A 27467-nucleotide genomic window follows, 5' to 3' on the forward strand; every position below is an offset into this window, starting at 1 on the left:
CCCAATTCTCGGAGACACAACCAGGAGTACATACGATCCCATATCCCGGTTTACAGCGAAAGAAGACATAAAAATCTAAAATGAATTGAACTTAACTAAAGAACTTAATTAACAAATAAAATTTTAGGAGTCAACCGTGTTTCGTAATCTGATTACAGTAATTTTGATCTGAAAACATATGAATGTATGCCCTAAACAGTATGTATGACGAAGAAAAAATGTTACCTTGTTATATGTGTTAGTCCATTTACTTGCGATGCCTAAAAAGTTTGTGTGCTAGAAGCCAATAAAAAAGGAAAATAATACACTGTGGTATCTCTGAATTGAATATTGAGTACTGTAAACCAAGGTTGCTACACTGTAAACATCGTTGGCTAACGTGTTATGTTGACAACGTGTTGATTTGATTGGAATGTCGTGTGTGGAATGTTATGGGCTGTATGTTGACTTTGTCATGTGTAGCGATTTCCTTACTGCTGGGGCTTCATTGTGCTGACTTCAGTGACGATTTTCTGGCTATGTTTCAGTGTAATGTATCATTGTTTGAAAAGGAAAACGATAAATTATAAAGCGAGTTGATTGTTGTGTATTCCGGTCTCGAAATCGTAGTGTGGGTGTAACAAGACTATTTCTTGCAGACGTTAAAATGACAAAGCTTATGGAGTGGCTTTTAGGCGTGAGCCTTTTCGCGAGCATATGGATTGGCCTCGTAACTCGTCAAGTCTACTCGAGATTACTTGACGAATGGATGTTTCTCATCAAACCACTTCCATTAATCGTCTTGATACTGTTTGGTGTAAGTGTAAAGAGCAATTTCTTTAAATTATGTTGAGAGTAATTATAACTAAATGTCATTGGTCTGAGTGCGTTGTCGATTTCGTTGACTTCTGATCAAAGCTGAAGTGTGGAATTTCAACTTTCGATTACCTCTACCTATTCTGAATGATGCCATTTGAAGTAGTCTGAATTGTTCTGCCAAGTGCTTGTGACGTGATAGAGTCGTATCTGAAGCAGTGGTTGATTTTACTTAGATTCTCATTTGTGAACTACCACATTTAGTAGTACAAATGAATACTGGTCCTTAAAAAAGTTAATACAGTGATAGATTTAATATTACCTGACACTTCAACTTCTTGATCTCATGTGCTCTAAGTAGTTCATGGACAGTCAGGTGGTTCTGGACAGTAATCAGGTAAATGATGTAGTATTTTCACAAACGTCTAACTTCGTTAATATCTTTATGTAGTTTTCATTTTTCTTATTGCATCTCATTTTATGAAATTATTTATGTAGCCTACCTGTTAAATTTTGAATAGTTTCAAGAATTTCGCAGTAAGTTACGCTCATTACCCCCAATTCTTAGTTGTCACGGTGTTTATGCTGCATTAAACTTTAAGGGACTAGTGCAGCAGGGGATACAACCCGTCGGCTTTGGACATTGACGTCACAAGTCGCCAATCGCGAAGCGATTCTTCTTAGTGTTGTAGCTCCCTTCAGTGGCTGATAAGTGTTTTTTGGCTTTTTAAAAAAAAAATCTCACGAGATAGAATAAACAGATCCACTTTATTAAGCAATCAGTAAAAAAAACGAAACTGAAACATAACAGCAAAAGCGAAAATGGTAAACTGCTATCTGGCGACTTGTGACGTCATTGTCCAAAGCCGACGGGTTGTATCCCCTGCTGCACTAGACCCAACTTTTTAAAGACAGATAAGAACAGTGTCCATCCGCACAGAATGGACTGTGAGATAAAGATAAGTGTAATAGTGCGCCCCCCCCCCCCCCCCCTCGATCGCTGCAGTCGCCTGTGGTAGTGTGAATTAACTGTAACGGAAATCTTTGGTTTTTGCATCTTAGTTTGTCAATAATAGGAATTACCATGAGTCTCATACACAGATGAGTTAAGTATTTGATTTGACACAATTGTCTTGCTTGTCTTGAAAGGAAAAAGCATGCTAAAGAGTCACAGAACTTTAACAGAAGACTGAAAACCTCTCTGAAATTGTCAGATAACAGATGGAGGTTAAATGTGTGTAATGAAGTTGCATAAGATACTGAATAGGCCTACTGTATTCATTGATGGCTTCCAGAAGTTCAATGTTACCAATGTCTCTCATCACTGTAACTGAATTTTCAAGTAGTCAATTACAGTGTGCAGTCACAATGCACACCAGCTCATTATGTAACCTACAGCAGAAATATATCTTCCGTAGTTTATGTGGTGACTGAATAGCCCAAACTTCAACAACTGCTTTTCTGCTTATGTTAGCCAATTGAATGTATAGGTTTTTTGCAGTGTATTTGTATTGTCTATGAAGCAGTTCAAAAATTTACTTTTAAAGTCCTAATTAAATTTACCTGTCTGCGTTTCTAGCCAATAATTTGAATAAAAAATGGTAGGTTAAGATAATGAGCCTGAACAGATGTCCTAACTATAAGAAGTTGTTCATTCCTGATGATAGATTATTACAAAACTTAAAACCTGGAGGCTTAGCATCTCTTGAACATGAGTGTAACATCTCTCACTGCATGAAATTCCAATTAAAATGAATATTTTGGATTAACTGAAGCATTGGATACTACTCCACCAACTTTTAACCAACCAAACCTTTCAAACTAATCTTGGCATCAGGCTACACTACAGATCAGTCTGTCACCACTACTTACATTCCAAAAAGTAATATACACACCAAACAAATATTTTCAGTGTCCTGTTCTCTATCCGTGTGTACATGTTGTCACATGCCATGCCACCATTACGTAGTGGGATAGAGCTGGCATCTGGTATCGATAGGTTTAGTTAACCTATATCTGGGAGTAATTAAAATGTCATTTTTAAGGATACAAATAGCCAACAATTCCTCAAACACCTTAGCAAGCAAATCTGAGATGTTAATAAATTCTTCTTGTATTAATTTCTCCCCAGTCTTGTCTTGGGTACAACTGTACATTTTATGGATTTTTTAGACCATCATGCACTTGTTCAACAGTATAGATTGCATACAGCTCCTATGTTTAAGGTGGACAACCATCTCTTTGAAACTGACAATAGAAATTGGACATCAAGAATATAGATCCCATTTGATTGAACTACAACATTTTTCAATTATTTTGTTAATACAGTGTTACTAGATAACAGTCTCAGTGAGTTTGGATGGAGGTAATCCTTGATGAGTATGTGGTACATATCCTCGTGCACCTATTGTGCTTTAGGGACCTGACTGACTTACTTTCTCTCACCCCCCCCCCCCCCCCCACCCACCTTGCCTTTCCATCCCATCAGTCTTATGACGGGTTTGATGCGACCTGTCATGAATTTCTGTCCTGTGCCAACCTTTTCGTCTCAGAATAGCGCTTGCAACTTATGTCCTCAATTATTTGCTGGGTGTATTCCAATCTCTGTCTTCCTCTTCAATTTTTACCTTCCACAGCTCCCTCCAGTACCAAGGAAGTTATTCTCCATTGTCTGAACACATGTCCTATTATCCTGTCCTTTCTTCTTGTCGGTGTTTTCCGGACATTCCTTTCTTTGCAGTTCTGCAGAGAACGTCCTTATTCCTTACCTTGTTAGTGCACCTAATTTTCAACATTCTTCTGTACCACCACATCTCAAATGCCTCGATTCTCTTCTGCTCCAGTTTTCCCACAGTTTCATTACCATACAATGCTACACTACCAAATGTACATTCTCAGAAATTTCTTCCTCAAATTGAGACCTGTGTTTGGTACTAGTAGATTTTTCTTGTCCAGAAATGCCCTTGTTGGTTGTGGCTGGTCTGCTTTTTATGTCCTTTTTGCTCAGTCCTTCAAGGGTTACTTTCTCACCTAGGTATCAGAATTTCTTAACGTCATCGACTTCATGATCATCAGTTTCGATTTAAAGTTTCTCACTGTTCTTATTTCTGCTACTTCTCATTACTTTCATCTTTCTTAGATTTACTCTCAATCCATATTCTGTACTTATTAGACAGTTGATTCCATTCAACACATTCTCTAATTCTAATCCACATTCATTGAGGATAGTAACGTCATCAGCCGATCTAATCATTGATACCCTTTTACCTTGAGTTGTAATCTCACTCTTGAACCTTCCTTTTATTTCTGTCATTGCTTCTTCGATGTATAGATTGAACAGTAGGGTGAGAGACTACATGCCTGTCTTATACACCTTTTAATCCGAGCACTTTGCTCTTGGTTTTCCGCTCTTATTGTTCTCTCATGGTTCTTATACATATTGTGTGTCACCCTTATTTCCCTATAGCTTACCCCTATTTTTCTCAGAATTTCAGACATCTTGCACCATTTTACATTTTCAAACACTTTTTCTAAGTCCTACAAATGTGTATTGATTTTTCCTCTGTCTTGCATCCATTGTCACCTGTAATGTCAGAAGTGCTTCTATTGCTTTTACCTTTCCTAAAGCCAAACTGATTGTTATCTAACAGATCCTCAATTTTCTTTTCCACTCTCCAGTATACTATTCCTGTCAGCAACTTGGTTGCATAAGCTGTTAAGTTGATCATGCGATAATTGTCGCTCATGTCAGTTTTTGCTATCTCCAGAATTGTGTGGATTATGTTTTTCCCAAAGTCTATACCATATTGCTAGTACCATAGATTGTACACACAAACATGAACAGTCATTTTGTTGCTACTCCAATCAATGATTTTAGAAATTCTGTGATCTGAAGTCTTCCAAAGCTGTTTCAAATTCTGGATCCCCTATCTCTTCCCTGTTGACTACTGTTTGTTTTTCTGTCACGTCATCAGACAAGTCCTCCTCCTTCTCATATACCCCTCACTGTTCTCGATCCACATATTCGCTCTGTTCTCTGCATTTAACATTGGAATTCCAATTGAAGACTTAATGTTTCTGAGCTTGCTTTTAATTTCACAGAATGTTTTAAAGTCAGTCCTTCAGATGATCATTTCTTTTTTGATTTCCTCGCATATTTCATGTAGCCATTTTGCCATAGCTTCCCTGCACATCCTATTTATTTCATTCCTAAGTGACTTGTATGACTGTATTCTTAAATTTCCATAAACAGTTTTGTACTACTTCTTCTGTTGATCAACTGAACTATTCCTTATGTTATCCGTGATTTCTTCACAGCTGCCATCTTAGACCCTGTGTTTTTCTTTCCATCTTTTGTAGTTGCCCTTTTTAGATATCTCTTGCACAATTGGTAGTCTCGGAGAGCTTCAAGCATATATTTTCATTCCGTAATGCTTCTATATCCCATTTCTTTGTGCAATATCTCATGCCGACTAGTCTCTTCAACTTCAGCATACTCTTCATCATTATTAAATTGTGACCTTAATCTATGTCTGCTTCTGGGCACGCCTTACAATCCAATATCTAATTTCTGAATCTCTAGCTGACCATGATTTTAATCTGAGTTCTTCCCGTATCTTCTGGCCTTTTCCAAGTATACCTCCTCTTCATGTGATTCTTGAACAGAGTATTTGCTGTGACAAGCTGAAATTTATGGCAGAACTCAATTAGTCTTTCTCCTCTCTTATTCCTGGTACCAAGCTCATATTCTCCCATAACCCTTTCTTCTACTCCTTCCACTACAACCTCGTTCCAGTCCCCTGTGACTTAGATTTTCATCTCCCTTAACATACAGGATTACCTGTCCAATATTCCCATGTATTTCCTGCATTTCTTCTGCTTCTGCTTGTTACATTCCCATGCATACCAGAAATGTTGTTGTTAGTGTTGGGTTGCTGTCAATTCTGATGACAGCAGGGCAATTCCACAGTTACGGGTGTTACATGTACACACCTTAAAATCAGGAAAAATAATGTAAGGAAAAATATTTATTGAATTTAATATTGAAAACTTCTAAGGCTTACATTATATTTCATCTTAGAAATGTTGATACTGGAATTGTTTTATTGTTCTCCTGGTTATTAATCAAAAAAGTAGTGTTACGGGTGTTACCAAAAGTAGACCTGGCCCCTGTTATGAGTTAGGGAATTCTCTAATTTCTGCAAACTTGATGAAGCTTTTACTCTTGTAAAACACCTGTTAAGAGGTATTGCCCCAAATTTTATTTTGAAATATAAATTTTTATTTTTTTGGACATCATAAGCAGATTCAGAAGGATGTGGGTTGCAGTAGGTACTGGGAGATGAAAGGCTTGCACAGGATAGAGTAGCATGGAGGGCTGCATCAAACCAGTCTCAGGACTGAAGACAACAACAACAACAACAACAACTTAATATATATATATATTTTTTTTTGCTGTTACGGGTGTTACATTGCATAAAAAGAAAAGAAGTATTGTAGTTTATTTGGAATAAAAGTATGTACTTAAGGAAATATATTTGAAGGATAAAGCTATTTATTACACAAAAAATTTTGTTACAATTTTATAGTACAACTAGGCCAAGATATCGTTACTTACTTAACGTTTACCTCATTTTGTAGGCCTAATAAATTTATGACAAAAATGTTTTCTTATGATTGATTGGTTTAAAAACTTCATTTAATAATCTTTTTCCGCGCACATCCAACTCAAAATTGAACTCTTAGTACAAACAGGTACCTTGTTGTTAGATTTTTGGTGTTGTTACCTTAGATAGTACTTGACTGAATTTCAAAAAACTAACATCAGTTTCATCTAGTTTAAAAAGTGTTTTACCTTTTCCTACTGACGTCAGAAACATTATTTTCACATCCTCCTCTTCGTCAACCTCACTCTGGCAGATTCCCAAGTAACGGTATTGAGTTTTGGATAGGGTTGGCTTCTTTTTGTCACTTGGAATGTCAACCAAGACAAATAACCCAAATTTTAAATCAGACTTTTCAATTTTATTAGTTAGGTTTAACTCACAAGCTCTTCCAATATTGTCTTGTGATTCAGATAGTGAAACAGTCTCCTGATCTGAATCATCTGAACTGCACACTTCATAGAAGTTTATGCATCTTTTGCATGTAATGTTTTAACTTTGGCCTCCTCAGTGCTAAATACTGACACCCTTGTCATTAATGACTCTGCTGTTTTTGAAACCAGCAAATCAGTTGTGTTACAAGGCCGAAAGTGATGGCAGCCCTGGATCTGAGGAATTGCTTGTAAATTTTTCCACCTTTCATCCAAAATAGGGATGTGTGGAGGGCAGCGCGGAGGGTAAAAATCGTGGAGGGAGACAAAGAGATCAATACACTAAGCAGATTCAGAAGGATGTGGGTTGCAGTAAGTACTGGGAGGTGAAGAAGCTTGCACAGGATAGGGTAGCATGGAGAGCTGCATCAAACCAGTCTCAGGACTGAAGACCACAACAACAACAGGAATGTTACACTCCACTGTTATCTTATCAACCCATAGTATCTTAATTTTAGAAAAGCTCATCAGAGTGTAGTCATAAAAGTCAATTGCGTTGTTAATAATAACTTTCCTAGATCTAACAGCTGTCCACACGCTCCTCTTCAGTGCACCTCCAATGCCATCCATGGCTCCTTTACCATGTGAACTGGCAAAAAAATTCCACTCAACTGTCAATCAGAAGTCTCTCTCAAAATAACATAGATTGGACAAAGTATATTTATTTTTGAACTGCCTAGCACAGTTGTCAGAAAATATAAAAACTCTTTTAACTTTAGGAAACGCTTTTTTAATGTCCGTTATAACAGTTTTAAGAAAAGCCTACACAAAATATTTTGTGTGTGAAAGGTCATTACTGATGACTGCATAGGACCTGACTTCATGGTTTGCAAACTAAATGCAGAAAGTGCAAATAGTTACTTGTGAATGTGCCCAGTGTGCCCTCTGTACCTTATCTTGTGAAATTAGAGCATAATTCTCTGCAAAGTCCATTTGAAGAACACATTCTTCAGCGTCAAGGCTGTTTTTCTTTCCTTTGATGAAATCACTCTGCTTTATCTTCACGTAGCAATGTTTTTTAAACTGCGACAATTTGTCAACCAGGCATCATCGCAGCTCCCTGAATGTTCACTAAGACAAGGACGATGTTTCGCATCATTTTCCCATTACTGCCAGACAATCTTTTTAGTTACGTCAAAGCCTTCTGGGATAAATTTACTCAATTTAACTTGACATTCCTGGCATGACCCATAAACACAGTCTTCGTTCTGTGAATTACAACTTAATTCGTTCAATAATTCCTTGTGATTGCTTGGAACAGCTTTGGTCAAAGTCTCAAGTATGCTTATGAAATTGTAGGCTCTTATGAATGACTAGAATTTGCCTCAATAAGCAGTTTACTGGGCCTATACAAAATTTAAAACTGAGGTTAGCAGTATTGTTGTCCTTGGGAAAGTTAGAATGGAAAACGTAAACTGTATGTAATCTAAAGAATTTTGGGCTTAATTAACTTTTTAGGAGAACGTCAGTTGAGTCAGGTTAATGCCCCAATTAACTTTTATAATGTAGGTGCAGTGCTTAAACAAGTGTATGTAGAGGAATAAAAATTTTTGTTTTCAAGCTTAAAACTGTTTTCATATGTAATAAACATAGTTAAAAAACTTTTTTCATTCATAATAATACCCTTTGGTTATAATTTAAATGCAGGCCCTAGGCTTACTAAAGATGAAGGTGGCATTAAACCTTCCAATTCAAGTTACGGGTGTTACGCATGTGTTAAGTAACGCCGAAACAAAAATTAGTAACACCCGTAACAGCTCCAAGAGTGTTAAATAAGACTTCAAAATTCCATGTAATGGTATGATATTGTGAAACATGTGCATAACCTCACTTTTACAGAAGGGTATTGTACAGAACAAATTTACTAGATTACAAACTAAACTTTTGTACCTTTTTTGTTACGGGTGTTACAAGCTGCACATATATTATAAAACTAACAAAATAAAGAAATGCAATTAGGTTAGCTCAACAAAACGAATTATTGTGAGCTATAACAATGTTGACTTCAATATTCTTTGCAACAATAGATCAATCAGCCATAGATAACACAACTAATACTCATCTGGAAATAGCATAAAACATACCTCTCTGTGGTGCCATAGAGTAGTGCACTTTAAACACTTAGTGAAGGTAGAAATTTAATTTTTTCATAGTCATGATTATTTTGCAATGAACAAATGTACTTTTAACTTGGTATTTTTAAGATTATATTTGAAATATTGTCATTTTAATTTTTTTGTCACAAAGTCTCTTTAACATGGAATGACCCAGCGGCCTTATCAGTGAACTGTTGAGAGCAGCTCACTCTTTGCCCTGCCTTTCTATTCATAACAAATCCTGCTCCTGTTATACCATTTTCTACTCCTGTTGATATTACCCTATACTCATGTGACCAGAAATCCTTGTCTTCTTTCCATTTCACTTCACTGACTCCCACTATATGTAGACTGAGCTTTAACATTTACCTTTTTAGGTTTTCTAGTTTCCTGACCACTGTCAAACTCCTTACGTTTCCTACCCCCACTCCTAGAAGATTATCGTTTCTTTGATTTTTCAGTCTTTTTTCTCTTGGTCACCTCCCCCTTGGCAGATCCCCGTCCCTGGAGATCCAAGTGGGGGACTAGTCCAGAATCTTTCACCAATGAAGAGATCATCTTGACACTTGTTCAGTTGTAGTCCACATGTCATATGAATACATGTTATTTGTCTTTAATGCAGTGGTCTCCAATGCCTTCTGCATTCTTGTGCTGTTGATCAGTGCTGATTCTGCCGCTTTTTAGGAGCAGTTTCCCACCCGAAGGAATCTCCGTCTGCTCCTCTGTCCTCTTTGACAAGGTTGTTGGCAAGATGAGGGTGATTTTTTATGCCAAAGTCTTCAGTGGCCATTGCTGTTCATCTTTATTCAAAATTTAAGCTGTGGCAGGTTTTGAACCTGAGACCGAGGACATCAAAAACATTACCACTGCACCACAGGTGCTGGACAACGTGACTAGGAAATGAATATTTCATGTTCCAAGCAGAATTATTTTAACCTAGAGACATAATGGCAATTGAGATAGCATACTGACAATAACATTCTGATTTATTGTGACTTCCTCACATATTTTAACAGTACAGTGTATAGTACAGGTGTGCCGTAGATCAGTTAGCTGCTGTCAAAAAATACAGTTGTGTATGCATACAGAGACAGGAATGGGAGTGTTATTCTGCATGGCACCAAGTCCTACCATCGTGAGTGGAAGAATCTGGCAGATAGTGCTTGCAATCCAGCTCTTTGAAGACACACACAGGCATTGTTTATTTTGTCAATCTAAAAACTAGTTTGTTTAAGCTGTACATACTAGTCTGTCCTGTGCAAGTCCCTTCATCTATGCTTAACTGCTGCATCTTACATCCATGTGAAACTGCTTACAGTATTCAAACTCTGGTGTCCCTCGGTATGTGTTCTATCAATGAGTGCCTTTATTTAGTCAAGTTCTCCCTAGTTTGATTCAGTACCTCTTCAATAGTCACCTGATGTACCAATATAAAGTGATATTTGATTCAAAGTAGTTGTGGCTATAGAGGCTGCTGCATGCTACATTTCACCTGCTGGTACAGGTAGTCCCAGTGAGTTTCTGTGTGTATGTGAGCAGCTCTGTGAGTGTGGATGTTTTCATCTTGGAAGATGGGAGTGTCCAGCCTACACTTCATGAACATGTAGAAGAAAGGGCAACACTTTGCTACTGAGATTCTTGAAATATATAAACATCCTGTTACATGTTCATTGTAATCTGAATGAGTGGGCTCTAGTCATGGTATGTAAAACTCTGGCACCAAAACACCACAGGCCCATTGAAGATGTGCAGCTGTGAGTGCCAGTGTAAGTAATGGCCTTTCGGGATTACATTATTACAAATGTCTGTTACATGCAGTTTCCTTCACAATTTTCATTCATAAACTGGTTAAGATGGATCTATAGTTTGTCGAGTTTGAAACCAATATTCAGTGACAAGGTATGACACTAGTTTCTGGTATCTGTCAGGTAGCATCTTTCTATGAACACTATTCCTATGCTGTGTTCCATGGTTGCAAGTAATAGACACACTGGACCATTTACATTGATACACTGAAAAACCGTACAACTGTGGTATGATCATGGGTGTGTTGAAACTCGGTAACTCTTTTCTGCCGTTCTGCATGTGGATCCATCCAACTGCACTTATTCCATTTGACCGACTGACATGCACACATCACTTCAATGCTATATGTCAGTGCTGCAGGATCAAATGACCGAATGCTATCAGTTCTACACCATGGATCCATCCAATTGCACTTATTCCATTTGACTGACTGGCATGCACACCACTCCAATGCAATATGTCAGTGCTGCAGGATCAAATGACCGAATGCTATCAGTTCTACACCATCTACAGTGCACAGTGCTCCAGAGTGACCAGTGAGCTCTTTTAATCCATGAGAGGTGACCAATATTTTGTCCAGTACTCTTACATCAAGACTATTGGCACAGTCCACAAGAGCCAATAGGATGAACCTTATGCTGAGTTTGGGGAGACGCCACTTACTATCTGGTTGGCAGCTCCTCATGCTATCAGGTGTACATCTGCATATCGAGCCATTGCTCCAAAACAATCTTCACAAATTGTCCACAAGTTGCGAAGCTGTATGGTGACATTATAAAGCACAAGTTATTAGCAGTTTGATGCAGTACAAATAGCAGCTGTAACCCCAGATTGGAGCAGGCTATCACCTTGGCTACTGAAGGCGTGCAGAGTGATTTTACTGACGTACAGGGTAAACTGCACCTCCAGGAGTGTGTGTTTTTGTTTGATTTTAAATACACACTACAACTACACAGCTGTACTTTTTAATAGGTCTAAGTGGGGGGGGGGGGGGGGGGACGGCACAGCAGATTTCTGTCAAACTCAGTAGTTTTTCTTGAGAGTGCCCTCTGGAACCCTGGTGGTGCTTGACTGGGTGGTATGTGTTTCTGCCATGAAATTTCACGTCTGCTCGGGCTCCCTTACTGCCCTTTAATCTATAGTCCCCCCTCCCCCAAACACACACACACACACACACACACACACACACACACACACACACACAATGTTCCAAGACTCCCTTCTCTGCCTGAAAGGCTGCGGAAGGAAGTATGATTATAATGGTTAGCAGGGGTCATGGGAATTTAGAGAAATGAATAAGTAGATGTGCCAGCCAATGAAGTGTCTACCCTGAGTTGGGTGCTTATTGTATTATTCCCTAACATGTTATATCTCACTGTTGAGGTATTGTGTGGTCAGTTCAACATGACATTTTTAGGTAGGGTATTCTGAACTATGGTTCCATAAGGTAGTAGACATCAAGTTTGCACTGTATCATTTATGGCCCTGCGAACTACAACAAGTGTCTGTGGTCACTGTTATGGAAAGTGTCGTGTACCTCACTTTGCTGAGTCTTATGTGTTGGATTTCTTAGTGAGTGAAAAGGCTACTTCAGATACATCTCAGACTTTGAGTATGACTTGCTAGATGGAGCAGGGATCAATGATTCCTATCAGTTATGCTTCCATAAAAGCCCAAATCATGATTGGAGGCTGCTAGCTTCACAAGGGGAGATAGGGTTTGATCCCCTGCATTGCTCCTCTCCTCATGGCAGTCAAGGTCCTTACTTCATTACACTAACAGCCAACTACCACTTTAAAGTGTGTGTACTTACCTGGCTTCAACTTACCTCCTTCAGGCCAATAAGAGACATGAAGGCCACCTCACTTGACTATGGATAGGGTACATACTGGGTGATATGTGGCTTCCTACTTCATTGAGAGGACCCATAGATTGCAGTACTTGTGGCATTCAGATCTTGAACACCTTATTTTAATTGAATGTATTTTATATTTAGATGAAAGGACATACGGTAGTTTACAAGCTGATCTGCCCTTTATTTTAATAGAGTATAAGACAAATGTGGGAAGACATTTCAGAATCTTGTCAGCCAAATTAATAGGGAGAAGTGTTTAATTGTGACTGGCTCATCCAGGTTTAGGTAAGCGATCAGTCAGTCGCGCTTATTTCAATCATTGTTCTATAGTTCTATCAGAAATTTTGACAGTATGCGTGATTGGGTGTCAAATGATAGGGGGATATGTGTGAAAATGGGGGAATGTTTGTGATTTTAAGTGAATTTGTATTTTATACACTTTTAGTTTTACCTGTTTTAACAACATTTGTCTCGCATTGTTGCAAAAGTGGTGGTAATGCCATCACTATTGATCACCCTAAAAATTCACGCTATAATCCCGTTTTGAGACACTTTTATTCTTCTGATCTTTCAATTCCTTAACCGCCCACAAATATGAGATGTTTGTGGCATATCAGTGTCATCGTATGACATCTTACTTTTTGTAGATAACAATCTGTCCACTGTTTTAAGTAAGTGAGACAGGTGTGGAAAAGGTTTTGTTTTTGTGCATAGGCCAGACTTCTGGCCAAATCACTGGATGGGATATTTTAATGTATCTCAGAATGGCTGGTCCCCATTTTATTCAGTGATCAAGCCAGCCTTGATTATCTGAATCACTTGTACAATTTTGATTGTATGTCCATTTCTCTTCTAATTCATATTTTTAAATTGAGACTTGAGCTTTTGTTAAAGAACGTCTAACATCCATGCATGAAACTGGTGTCAAACATTTCCTTTTACTCACAATGACTGACATTTTCCCTGTTTCTATTAGTGGTCAGCCAGTCATATGTACGAGGGAGTAACATTTAGTAGTGGATTCTCTATTTGTGGTGTTTTATTCTATGTTACACTGGTTTGTTTCACTGTGAGGACAAGGACGTGGATGTTCATGTAGACATGCACACTTCTACACATGATGTTTATTATCCATTTTAATATGTTGAAAAGCAACCATTGTCTATGTTGTCATTGCCATATAGCCTTTCAAACCTCTAGTATGTTTTTATTGTCCCAGCAAGACAGCTTATAAAGGGAAACATCATTCTCACTATGCATTTAGTTCACATTCTCCTTAAAACCATTGTGGTAAGTGCCATCATCATCATCATCATCATCATCAACATCATCATCGCCATCACGACCATCAAGTCCTTAGCATCTCTGGTAGAATTACAATGTCATTGACAAACTTTAAAGTTTTTGTTTCCTCTTCCTGAACTTGAATTCCTTTTCCAAATTTTCCCTTGATTTTCTTTACTTCTTGCTGAATGTACATAATTGTTTGTACCATATTTATCTTAGACTCACTACTAATATTCTAATCCATGTATGTATAATGCTCTGGCACTCCAGCAATATGGAGACTCACAGACAGGAAATTAATGGCCGTAACTCTCAGGGCTCACAAAAACACATGGATGGCTATCGGCACTTGCAGGAAATAAATAGCCAGCCCTGCTACTAAGTGTCCAGTCTGTATCTTGTTGTTGAAGCCACCGTATACTTGAATCTTAAATTCAGTTGATACCTTGCTTTCTGGATGTGAACATTGAACTGCAACTCTGATTGTATGTGTTTTCGTTTAAGGCGATTTTACCATTGTTCATTAGTACTGATCAGAGCGCACATTACTTGCAGTTGGTGACGCATGATACCTGTATTTGTGACCCAATATATGTGTAAGCCATTTTACAAGTTGGACTGTATGTTAAGATATGTGTTTGTTACATGATTACATGAGCTGTCTTTTTTCCTTTTTTCACATAACGGCTGACGACCAGCAGAATATATGCCACCTTTGAAGAAGGACCACACTGTCAAATATGTGGTCACGAGCCATAATGCATCAATAGCCATCCTCCATCAGAGCCGTAGTCACATATTGTCCCTGTTTTTCCTGTGAGACTTTGATCGTAACTTCAGGTTAATGATAGTGGTTGTGAGTGTAGTTCAGTTTTACCACACTGACTTGTTCATTCAAATTAACAAAGCTTATAAAATTGGTTGTAATTCAAGCTAGAAAGATAATGAAGTAGTCACTCACGATTTGCACATTTGGAATCTTGTGAAGGAAGCATAATTTATTGTTACTGGAAGAACAAATTATAATTTTTATTATGTGCTGGAGAAATGCCTTTGGGATGTACAACAACAAGTTGCTGAATTAGTTAGGAATTTGGAGACAGCTTTAACAGGAAAGAATTAGATTTTCTTATCTCTTAACTAGATGTGGAGGTTATGTCCCACATAATGGCAATTTAATAAATGCTTTTGATGACAGGTGTATTAGAACCTTATCACCACATCATCCCTGCTCTATGTATCCTATTATTGTTTCCTTCTCAAACTTGACAGAACTGAGCTAAGGGAAAATTAGTATCATCAGCATGCCTAGTTTGTGTTACACTATGAGACAAATTTACTGTTCTATAGATTTTAAAAATCCATTCAGTTTTATTACTGTTCTGAAGATTTTGAATACTAAGTTACTGTGAGTTTTAATAGAACAGTAAATTCTGTGCAGGATAATTATATAAGAAATTGCAACATTTCATGGTACACTTCAAAGTTAACCCTTTAACTGCTCTGGACGCTTTAACACTCGTGCCTTTGTACCTGTTCCTGTGTGCTCTGAACGTGTTTACGTGCACCAACAGTCCTTCTACCTGGTACTCTTGAATGTGTCCACGCGTCGGCACGTTCAGAGTACCAGGTAGGACTGGTGGTGCGCGTAAACATGTTCAGAGCACACAGGGACATGCACAAAGACGCGCGTGTTAACACATCCAGAGCAGTTAAAGGGTTAAATAATATATTTTCTTTATTTGCATTAGCAATTGAAAGCATATGCTGTTACAGCTTTTTATGTATGTTTCAGCTATACTCCATAGCTGTAATATTGTGGAGGGTCTACAACTTCAACAATTGTGAGGACGCAGCGAAAGAATTACAGATGGTAAAATACTTTTCTATGAATTTGAGTTACCCAAAACCAGGAATGAATGATCTGTGAAAAAAAAGATTAAACTTGTACCATATTAAAAGTTAAATTGTCTGACCATATCAAAAAAGAGAAACATGTTAACATCTAATATGCATTTAAGTGTTACTGATTTTTTTCTGAAGGTATTTGTCCAGGCTATAGCCTTGTGTAAGTGAAACATATGCAATAAACTGTTTAGATGAGAAGAGAATAGAGGCTTTTGACATGTGATGCTACAGTAGAATGTTGCAAATTAGATGGGTGGATTGGATAAGTAATGACTGAATTAATGGAATTGACTTGCAAAGAATAGATAGTTAGTTTGTGAGTCATATAGAGAAGTGTGGGGAAGGGGGGGGGGGGGTGTGGTATTTGTGAAGTGAAACAAAGGCTTGATTATGGTAAGCAGCTTCAAGAGGATGTGGGTTCCAGTAAAGAGCTGCACAGGACAGACTAGCATAGAGAGTTGCATCAAACCAGTTTTCATTCTGAAGATGACCGTTACCACCACCACCACCACCAACAACCAACAACAACAACAACAAAAGAGAAACATAGAGAAAGAAGTAAAGGAGCAGCAGCAGAATAGGTGTAAAAAGGATGTGTGTTGTGGGTGGTAAGTGTGTATATTTAAGTTCTGTGAGTCTAGTTTACACGCTATAGATTCAAGCAACACCTGCTGCTACCGTGTCACACATTGAGGCGTGTACACAATGGACCAGTGAACAAGAAACAACTGTTTTGTTGGCCAAGACTTGCTTACATTGGTGTGTACAAGTGGCAAATTGGAGCCAAAGGAGCGATGGCCTTTTTGCAGTTTGGTCTGCTCGCAGTAACATAAAAGCGATGGCAGCTGTTTGATGTTGGGACCCCTCACCTAATGTGGACATGAGGTCAAATGTTTGTTGGTTCAGTGGCGATTTGTTGTCTCCAGAATGGGTGTTTTTAAGTTTTTCAGCTGTTTAATTTAACAAGAGCATCATCAGAAACTCTTTAATATGCAGTTTAAAGTACAGTAGTTGACTGTTAAATTAAAGAGCAATCAATAAAACATACTGAGAATGACTTATGGCTGTCCTGAAAAATGCAATTTCAACAGTTGCCATTTCCCATGCAGGCAAGCCTGCTTTCACTAAAGGTGTGTGTCTTTATTGTGTTTAAAAATACCAGTGTGTAGAGTGGAATATGGAGAGAGCATTAAAGCTGACATAGTTCCATTGTGTATGGGAATGTTTGTGGACCCCTACAAGCTGTGACTATAAAAACGAAATGAACAGACTATACACTTGGAGGGAAAATCAGTCAGCTACTAGAAAGTGATATTCATGATGTGAAAAGAGGAAATGGTGTCTTCATTGACATCTTTCCATTGTGAATAACTAACAGAAACAAACAAAACTGGGAGTGGCTATTAACTTCCTGCTGCAGGTACAGCTCTCCTAAAAGAGATGTTATCTTTGGAAATTTTAGAGCCAACACAATTCACTAACAATTTGAAATCAGTAGCTTTAATTAAAGAAAAAATTACGGAATAGCCCATATTCCAATTGAGCCTTAAGGCAGACAATTTTGTCCCAACAAACTGCTTCCCACATTATAAAAGAGAGGTCGTCCGCCACCGTCGTTCCGTCTTCTTTTCTCACGATCAGCTTCTTGCAGGAAAATAAATGTTGCACATACGACAACTGCTAGAAGCCTCTTCTTCCCTCATAATACTGGCTGGTGAAATTGTAATTAAAGCACTACTTAATAACAAAATAGGAAGGAGCAACATCAGCAAGTTACAAGAGCTAACTGTGATTCCACATGTCCGAATATGTTGACCCCAAGCCCTTAATTTCTTGTGGACGAGAAGCCAAAAGCAAATGCATTGCCGACCAATGTTCAGCTGAATCCAGTCTCTGTCATTCATTGGCCTAGTGTGGACGTGCTTTAGGCACCTCCACCACACCACAAGAAATACGAGAAGCAACATCAGCAAAGGACCAAGAAATACACCAAGATTGCAAATTGGCTGTCAAGCAAGGATAAAATGTATAGAATTAAAAGAAAACTGAGCATCAAATTTATTCTATTAAATCCCATTAAACTCAGTTATCAGCTACAGGCTACATCAGAGCTCCAGTCACTACACTGTGTAATATACTTTATGGGCATAGTGCTCAACCAGGTTGTTCAGTCTTAGAGATACTTAAAAAGTGCCTTATATTGTAAATAATCTGTTTTGCTTTTACATAATCCATTCTGCTCTTTTTGCTACCTTAGCCAGCATTTCCCATGACTTTCTTCTGACAGCAGGAAGTTCCATTCCCTAACTGTTTCAGCAATTAGTGCATTCACATGTGAGGTTTGCTGGTAATTTCTTGGATGCAACTTTGCACAGCTCATTTAGTGTGGATCTGCCAGATCATTCAAAATCTTCTGTAGAGTACCACTTCTGTCTGTCTAGTTCCGTGGTAGAGTGTTATATACACAAAAGTCACAACCAGTGTTGGGATGATATTTACTGATGTAAATATGTTGACTTTCATCTCTTCTAATGTGTCCATCCACTTCCATGAGATGGGATGAATTGAACAGTACTCTCAGAGATGATGCTCTGTATTTGGCAGCCTGTGTTACATACTTTCCTTTTAGATTGTTGGCTGTGGATTTTCTCAGTAAAAATAATCTGAATTGTTTAGACAGTAAGTCTATAGTAACCAAAATACAATTATGACTGCTGGTGTATGCCATTGGACCAAAGGGTGAGTTGCCAGAAAGTCTTGTACTCGAATGAGTACTAATTAAGTACAATATTATGAGAAGGAAAGTTGCTACTCACCATATACAGGAGATGGTGAGTTGCAGATAGGCACAACAAAAAGACTCTCACAATTAAAGCTTTTGGCCATTAAGGCCTTCATCAACAATAGACTCACAAACGAGAGAGAGCGCGCGCGCCCACACACACACACACACACACACACACACACACACACACACACACACACACAGCGCGTGCGCGCGACTGCAGTTTCAGGCAACTGAAACAGAAAGAGATCTCAGGCAAATGAAACAGAAAGAGATGGTGAATCCATATAATAATGCACAGGGAAGGGGGGAAATAAATCGATTTAGAACAAATGTGCAAAATGTCTGCCATAAAACAATCTTTGGAAACAACTAAACGAAAAACCATCAATTCGATGAGTTGTTTTGTGTGTTGCATGGATTATTATTCATTCATTTCCTTAGAGTCAGTCCAGTCTATGGAACCAAGCAGTTGAAAACAACTAACACAGTCCATTTGATTTTACATATTGACTGAATTGTTCACTCTTTCTTTTTAAGTGAAACCAGTCTGTAGTGCTTTCATTGGTTGAATTAGAGCAGCAATACACAATTGGTAGTGTGTCACACCCTTGGAGTGCAACCCCCCCCCCCCCCCCTCGGGGAAACTGAAGATATCATGGGGGCATGCCAATGCTGAAATAAGCATTTGACATGTTCATTTCATTGTGTACTGAGTAGAAAAATTCTTTTCATAATTTAAAACAATTAATATATTGCTGTGGTTTAACTTGTTCTAGACACAATTAATGCATCACTAATGAAGCTTATATGTTGGGATTACAAAGTTGGGCATAAAACTTCCACTAAAAGTGTGTGAAAAAGAAAGGAGCATTGGCTGATTTTAGCAACAGTTTGCTTTCTGTTGTACTGAAAAGGTGTGGTGATCCCCATGACTTGAAAATCATTTTAATCTAGATCTTAAACTTTTGCTCAGCCATTTACTTGTAGGGAGGGTAAATACTTTTGCAGAAAAGTATATCACTGGCTATCTACTAATCACACCCACACATACAAACCCTTTTACATTTCTCAGCCTGTGTAAAGCAGCAAGTATAGTATTTCACAAGTATGAGAGGAAAAAAAACTGTTCACATTCACACATTGGTACTTTACTTTCACAGTTAAACCTATATCTAGGCAACACTGTGAACAGTCTGCAACCAAGTTTCCAGCACACTGGAATGCTAGAAGTGACAACTGAACTCACCTGATTCCCAGTGCAGTTAGTCCTGGATGGAAACAATCAATTCTTTTGGTGTTATCAAATCATCACTTTTGACCGCTCTCTGTTATAATAGGCTGACGCTATTGTTGTTGTTCTGATATTTGTTTTTTATTTAGTGCCAATAACTAGCTTTCAGTTCAATTTTTCTTCCATGTTTATGAATAGTGCATTTGCTTAGTAGTGACATTTGGGTCTGGATCACAATCCTGAAACACTGATTTGCATGGAGCTTGGGAAAATCATATGACTGAATAAAAAGTAATCCTCAAGATAAATTCAAAGTGATACACAGTATCTAAAAGGCTTTCTCATTTTCTGAAACTATTTCAATTAAAGAAATTCAAATAAAATTAAACATTGATTGATAGACACTTTTTGCAAAAAATACTTCTGACAAGCGGGTGTATATACTTAAAAATCAAGTGATTAAATAACCAAACAATTAAAAAATGTATCCTATTCACTTTCTGTTCTTTTCACCATAGAATTTACTGAAAGTAAGTTATTAGTGACGGGTGAAAACTGACAGAAAAAGAGAGATAGCTTTAGTATAAGGGGGCAATCAAATGAAAACATCGCAGATGGAAAAAAATAAGTAAATTGTATTCCAAAAAGAATCACCATAATCGAAAAAGGAATCATCATAACTGTTCATACATTTATCCTCCTATGAGACAAGAGGTCAATGCCTTCTTGAAAAAATGTTTGCAGTAGCCTATGGAATCATGATTGTATCCAGGAGTGCACCTCTTCATCTGAAGCAAGTTGATGGCCATGAATACCGTTCTTTAAGGCTCCAAAAATCGTATGGAGAGAGATTGAGACTGTATGAAGAATGTATGAGGGTCACTCCAAAAGAAATGCACACTATTTTTGTAAAAATACAGTTTTCATTCTGCATGTGTGAAAGTTTTACAGTGTGTAGATACATCCTTCCCGCTTGTTTTCAAATTTGGTTCAACCTGTTCCCATGAGAGGCGCCGTCACAGCATGTCTTCAAGATGGGTGCTACACTTGACGTTTGTCAGAAGCAACGTGCTGTCATAGAATTCCTGTGCTGTGAAAATGAGACAGCGGGGAACATCCACAAGAGGTTGAAAAAGGTGTATGGAGATGCTGCTGTCGATCGCAGTAAAGTTAGTCGGTGGGCAAGCAGGTTACATGATGAAAGTGGGCAAGGCAATATTGAGGATTGTCTTCGCAGTGGCAGGCCTCGTACTGCACGCACTCCAGACAATGTGCAGAGAGTTAACGAATTGGTGACTGCCGACAGACGCATCACAATGAAAAAATTGTCACACTACATTGGGATAGGGGAGTTGAGTTTCTTGAAGGTGCATACTGCAGTGGATTGTTATTACAATAGTATGCATTTCATACAGTTATGTTCATTAATTTAAATGAATTTAATAGACAAAATTAAGCATTTGGTTTATTTTTAACTCTGCATTCTTTATTGTGGCCTGGGACGAGGTGGTCATATTAACATTTGTCCTATAGTTGAGATGGCGTAAGAAGATTCCTAACAGTTTGCAATGCTTTTGCCAGCTTTCAGCTGCAAAATGCAAAGAGCTGCAGGCAAAAACAGTAGCCCACTACTGAGCTGTAACAACACTGAGGCTTTGCCATAGAGAATTTTACAAAATCATGTTAAGTTACTGGTTGAGGTGTGCCCACAAAGTTGCATTGTCCACCCCACTGTAACTGTCAGGAATCAACTTACACTGACTTAGCTATAGTTCCTTGCTGATGTTGCTTCTGATATTTCATGCAGTGTGGTGGGCACATTAGCTGCATGACTGGATATATAGGTAAAAGTAGCAGTGGTCATTTCTTGTTTCAGTACATTTCCTCAGTACAAGTGTAATAAAATGTAATATGCATCATTTAGTGCCATAAGGAGGGAGACAGATAAGAGGAGAAACAGAAAATGACAAGTGAAAAAATAATGCAGTTGCAATAATAAATAAAAGACAAAATTGGAGACAAAGGGATGGAAAAATATACAAGAAGAAGAATTAAGCAAATGAATGATTTTTTGCAAAACATCTGGAGGAAGAAATGGCTGGGGAAGGGGTGCTGGTTTGGGGTTTAAGACCAGTTGAGGACAGGATGGGAGAATATGTTGTAGAGTAACTTCTCATATCTGGAATTGGGAGGAGATGTTGCTGGGTTTGAAGACCCAAATGGCCCATATGGTATGGCAGGGCAGGTACTCTTGTACCTTGAGTCACGCTGTAGTCTGTGCCCATCAATTGAGTATTGGACATTCCCAAAGCAGACAGTTTTTCTGTAACCTTCCATACATTATACTAGTTTAGCAATGGCCTTTTCTGTATGTAAAGGCATGCAGTGAACACATTGTATGATAAATGTGAGTTGTATCTCATGTTACTGTATGTAAGGGTGAATCAAATGAAAAGTCTTGACTGTGAAAAGAAAGTGAAACTGTAAGTATGCTCCTACGTAGTGTGCATCATTACTCATTACTGCAGATTGACAAACGCTGGTGTGTATGGCATGACTCCACCTCTGCCCCCCACCTCACACACACACACACACACACACACACACACACACACACACACACACACATACAAAATCAGTTTTGTAATATATTTAACAAAGTTTTTGCATGTTTATCCTCAGATAAGGTGATTGTGCTGCCCCACTAGACATTGTAGAATTGAAGATGATTTTAATGTAATGAGCTGAGATTTAGTTAAGTAGAATTAAGATGCCTCCAGTACAACACTTACTTTTTGCTTATCAGATATTAAAATATTTTAAAATAACTTTGTCTTTGGTTTCAGGAAATCCAAGAAGCCAAAGATGATCTCAGGAAGAAAGGTTTTGTGTTTGATTCTGACAGATGAGAGAGCATTTTATCAAGCTTGTACATTATTGTACTGCTGATTTATACATACCATTCCCTTTTTGAAATTGTAAGACTGCATGTATATTGAGAAATTAGTTTTTGTTTAACTTCTGAAATATATATTAATATATGTATATTTACCATTGGACTTTATATTTGCTGTTACATCACCAAACAGTAGACGTGGGTTACATGAGCTGCAAAATTTCTTTTGCTAATTGTGATCCAGTAGACTTCGCTAAATTTATTCCATGAAAGTGGTGTTTTTTAATCATTGAAGTGGCTGCATCATTACCAATATTTCTAATCGTTGTGAATGAGAAGTATGTCAGTATGATCTGTGCTTGTTGGACTGCACCATGATCAAAACAACTTTGGTTTTTAAATGGCAGTAGCTAGGTTGATCTTGCTGTTGGTGCATAACACAGGTTCATCCGATAGATTGTCACGCGTGCACTGCAAGCACATCCACAAAACATATAGGTACAGATTGTTGTCATTTATTTCTTCAGTGGTAGAGAGAGTCGTAGTTACGGTTGTTGCAGAGGAGGCAGTGGTAGTGTGTATGGTGCTTGTGTTGATATTGTAATAACACATTTAAAGGAAATGTAAGCACAGAACAGTTTTGCATAACATACATCACAAAACTGCTAGTTATCTATTTAATACAGGAGAACTACAGATCATTTGAACATAACTGATGTGCTGTAACAACTGCTGATTGAATTCCTTACAGTGATACCTGCCAGACAGTAACAAGCAGTTAATATTCTGTGGTGTTTTAAGTGTAGATTTTCTAAAAGATTCTGACAGGAAAAATAATCTGGAAACCGTATTTGGATTACCCAATTTATTCTCGGTAATTCACTTTTTGACACATTTGGATGAAGACGTTAGGATCCCAATTGATAATGTTTTCTTTCAAGAAGCTCAAAGCAAGAAAATAACTTAGCCAGTAACAAATATTCTCTCTGATCATAATGCACAGTTAGGTAGGATAAATAAGATAGTGCATTACAATGAAAATCAGTTGTAATAATTAATAACCATGGAACAAATGTCTTCAAGAATAGCTTACAAGAGATGGCCTAGGATGAAATTTATAGGGAACCAAATGCTGAAATAAAATTTAATCTATTCCTTTACAAATCAAGTCATTATTTGAAAATAGCTTTCCACATAAGCTTATCAGAAACAACATTAAACAGCTGTGTAAAAACCATGAATCACTAGGGAAATGAAAGTATCTTGAGAAAAGGAAACATCTGTTGGCAAAACAAGCAAAAATCATGCAGTAGTTGCACAGTACAAAAGCTTGTCAAAATGAATAAGAAAAGTTATTAAAAATTCAAGGAACATGCACATTGTCAGAAATCAGTAAGTCTGACAACAGACTTAAAGCTGTATGGAATGTAGTAAAATGAGACAGGGCAACTGGCCAAATAGCAGGATAATATCACTGCTGAATTAAATGGAAGCATTTTAAATGATGACTCACAGGTTGCAGATGCATTTAATAATCATTTCTGAAAGATAGTGGAATATGTAGAGACAAACAGTTCCAGAGAAAAGTTACAGCAGTATGTTGAAAAACGAACTCTCATAAAATTCGATCATATTTATGTATCAACAGCTTCTCCCTCCGAGATCAAGAAAATTACACATTCTCTAAGAAATAAAAGCTCATATGAAGTTGATAGTTGCGTTCCCGTCTAAAAAGCACTATCTTTTCAAATGTGTGTAATGCATCACCAACTCAAGGCATTTTCCTAAAAAGACTGAAATATCATGTTGTTAAACCCCTGTACAAAAAAATGTGGTAGGAAGTATGTCTGTTTTGCTAATGACATCATTTTCCAAAATTTTTGGAAAGACAATATATTCTGGAATATTATCCCACCTGATTGACATGATATACCCAGCAAATTGCAGTCTGGATTTGAGAACAGTTGCTCTTATGAGAGTGTATTTTACATGTTGACTCACCAAATTTTACAAACATTAAATAACAAAATAGCACCAGTTGGTGTTTTCTGTGACCTACTTAACACATTTGACTGTGAGGTTTTGTGGAAGTGATAGTATAGCTAACAAATGGATAACATATCTAACCAAGGCAGTTAGGGGAGATTCTTCTGACTAGGTAGAAATGATTCATGGAGTTCCCTGAGGCTCAATCTTAGATCTGCCACTGTTGCTAACATACATATATGATATTCTAATTTACAACAAACAGAATTAGCCCCTTTTGCAGATGACAAGTATTGTAATCAGTCCAAGCATACATACAGCAAGAGAAGAAATGGTAAACAGTATTCTTAACAATGTCATTGACTGGTTTTCTGTGAATGGTCTCCTTCTCAATCGCGACCCTTACAAGTCGAGGAGTATAAGTAACAAAATGCAAGTTTTGAACAAATGATGTTCAATGTTGAGACACTCCAGAAAATTTGATGAACAACTTAATGAAAAAATAATTATTTGCAAACTTTTTAAGCTTTATTGTGTACCTTATCCAGAACAATCAATGCTGAATCTTCTCAGCAATTTTTTATTACTAATTAAAAATCATGGATCACAATGATATAATATGAAGACTTTAATGGCAGGCACTAACTTAATACTGAATTTGGACACAATTATGAGTCAACTCACTCTCTTTTTAACCTCTTGTTGTGCTCATTTTCTGAACAACAATCAAATTCTTCATGATTTTGATTAACAGGCTTCAATGTTCTTGCACCTGCATAGTGTGGAAGTTTCAGGTAGCACAAATGGAATTAGCATCTGTAGGTCTCTGTACTTCAGATATTTTAATTTAGATTTCCGGTGCAATGATGTGCTTTCATGTTGTTAACACTTTGGGAATGTTCCCACTCTTCATTGAGAGATTGCTTGTAAAACAAGATATAAGATGGTGTCTTTTGAAAATGCAGCCACAGCATTTTTCTCGAGCATTTCACTGAGTCCTTCAGATATTATTCAAAAAGGATGTTAAATGTGCAATCAATTCTGCAAAAGCATATTCTCTGATTTTTAAGCAAAACTGTCAACTAATATGAACCCAATGCCTCCTATAATGTATGGGCTTCCTAAATTGCATAAACAAGGTGTGCCTATTCATCCAGTTGTATCATCATACACTGCTACATCTTGCATAGGAAGCAAAAACGGAAAATTATACTCCTCTTCCATGCCCCATCTTCTTCTCCATCCACTGTCTGCAAGAAATGGTGTACACTACCATATCTAGGAGAGGTATCAGAGATTGTAGCCAAAGCACTGAAAGCCTGCAAGTATAGGCTTTCCTACTATGTTAAGAACATGACAGCCTAGAGTATTTTCAATAGCAAAGATAAGATCCAGTTATTAACCAACAGTGGGGTATACAAAATTACCTGTTCTGTTTGTGACAAGTTTTACATTGGTCAGTCAGGCAGAGACATAGCAACTAGGCTGGCTGAACATGAATGCGGCTGGAGGTTGCAGAATTCTGACTCCACTTTTGCTGAGCATGTGCTGAGGGAGGGTCACATGTACTCCAATTAGCAAACAAAGGCCATAAACTCAACCTGCTGGAAGTACTGTAAATTAAAAAAAAACATCTAGCTCACAGTCCAGATCTAATTCTAAGTGACCGGGCACAGCTCAACACTTCCCCTCTCCTACACTTCATATAATTCTCTCTGTCGTTCATTACTTCTCACACTGTCTGTTCCTACACATTCCCATTTTCCTGTATTCATTAAATTCTTTTATTTTATTGAAGTTGTCTATGTATTCCATATAGACTGTAGTTTCAATTGTTAAGGCTTTCTTTCAACTGGTACTTGATTTACTGTCCATGTTTAATACCTCTTGTAGTTGCCTCATCAAATATTGTTTATATTTTACTTGGTTCATTTATTGAATGCAAACTATTACTTAGCCACAGTTTTGAATATAATGTTAATGTTTTTCCTCTTTGCTCCTTTTGTACTTGTGTATTGTTCAGCCTTTTTACCTTTTAAAATGCAGTACCACCACACACTCAAAGATTGCATTTACTGTATGTTCCCTCAAACACCTCCATTTTCCTGGAGCTATTCATTTCTGTTTATATTACTGATATTGCTTAAGTTCCATATGTATTCTGTAATTACACTGATAATTGTTTCTTCTTTTAATTGGTTTGTGTATCAATCTCCATGTTTTTACCTTCTGAAGTAGCCTTTTCAAGTACTTATTTTATTTTATTAGTTTTGGTTATTAATAGAAATTGATATGTAGGCATCTATTCCTATTTTGTGTTAAAGTTTTTCCTGTCTACTCCATTTTATTTATTTACTGTTCAATTTTTTACTTTTTCATTGCATTATCACAATTTTGTAATAATTTTTCTGTAATAAGCAACACAGAAAAACCAATGCGTTTCAACAGCACAGCATTATAACTCCACAGATACGATGTGCTATTTTTTCCAAAGATAACATAAGCAGTTATGTAATACCTGTTACAAAAATATGCAGAATGGTGTTTCACCTCATATACACCGTCTGCATCAAGAAATACCAAATAGGTAAGAATAATAGTTCTTTTTGTTACCCTGTAAAATTTGCATATTGTTAGTCGCAACATTGCTCGAGTGAATGATTCAGTTATGCCCTATTGTGTACAAATTATAATTATGAAATTTATTGGCTAACGTGTTTCGTTT

General features: G+C 37.5%; 1 protein-coding gene across 1 annotated transcript; it reads left to right on the plus strand.

The window, feature by feature from the left end:
• The first annotated feature begins 325 nt into the window (after positions 1-325).
• LOC124805235 (dolichol-phosphate mannosyltransferase subunit 3) lies at positions 326-22911 on the plus strand. The gene is made up of 4 exons (XM_047265740.1): positions 326-528; positions 639-796; positions 15729-15806; positions 22707-22911. The coding sequence occupies exons 1-4, from the start codon at positions 432-434 to the stop codon at positions 22767-22769; spliced, it is 396 nt and encodes a 131-aa protein (XP_047121696.1). The 5' UTR covers positions 326-431; the 3' UTR covers positions 22770-22911.
• Positions 22912-27467: the final 4556 nt, after the last annotated feature.

This window comes from Schistocerca piceifrons, chromosome 7 (assembly GCF_021461385.2).
Source record: "Schistocerca piceifrons isolate TAMUIC-IGC-003096 chromosome 7, iqSchPice1.1, whole genome shotgun sequence".
NCBI lineage: Eukaryota > Metazoa > Arthropoda > Insecta > Orthoptera > Acrididae > Schistocerca > Schistocerca piceifrons.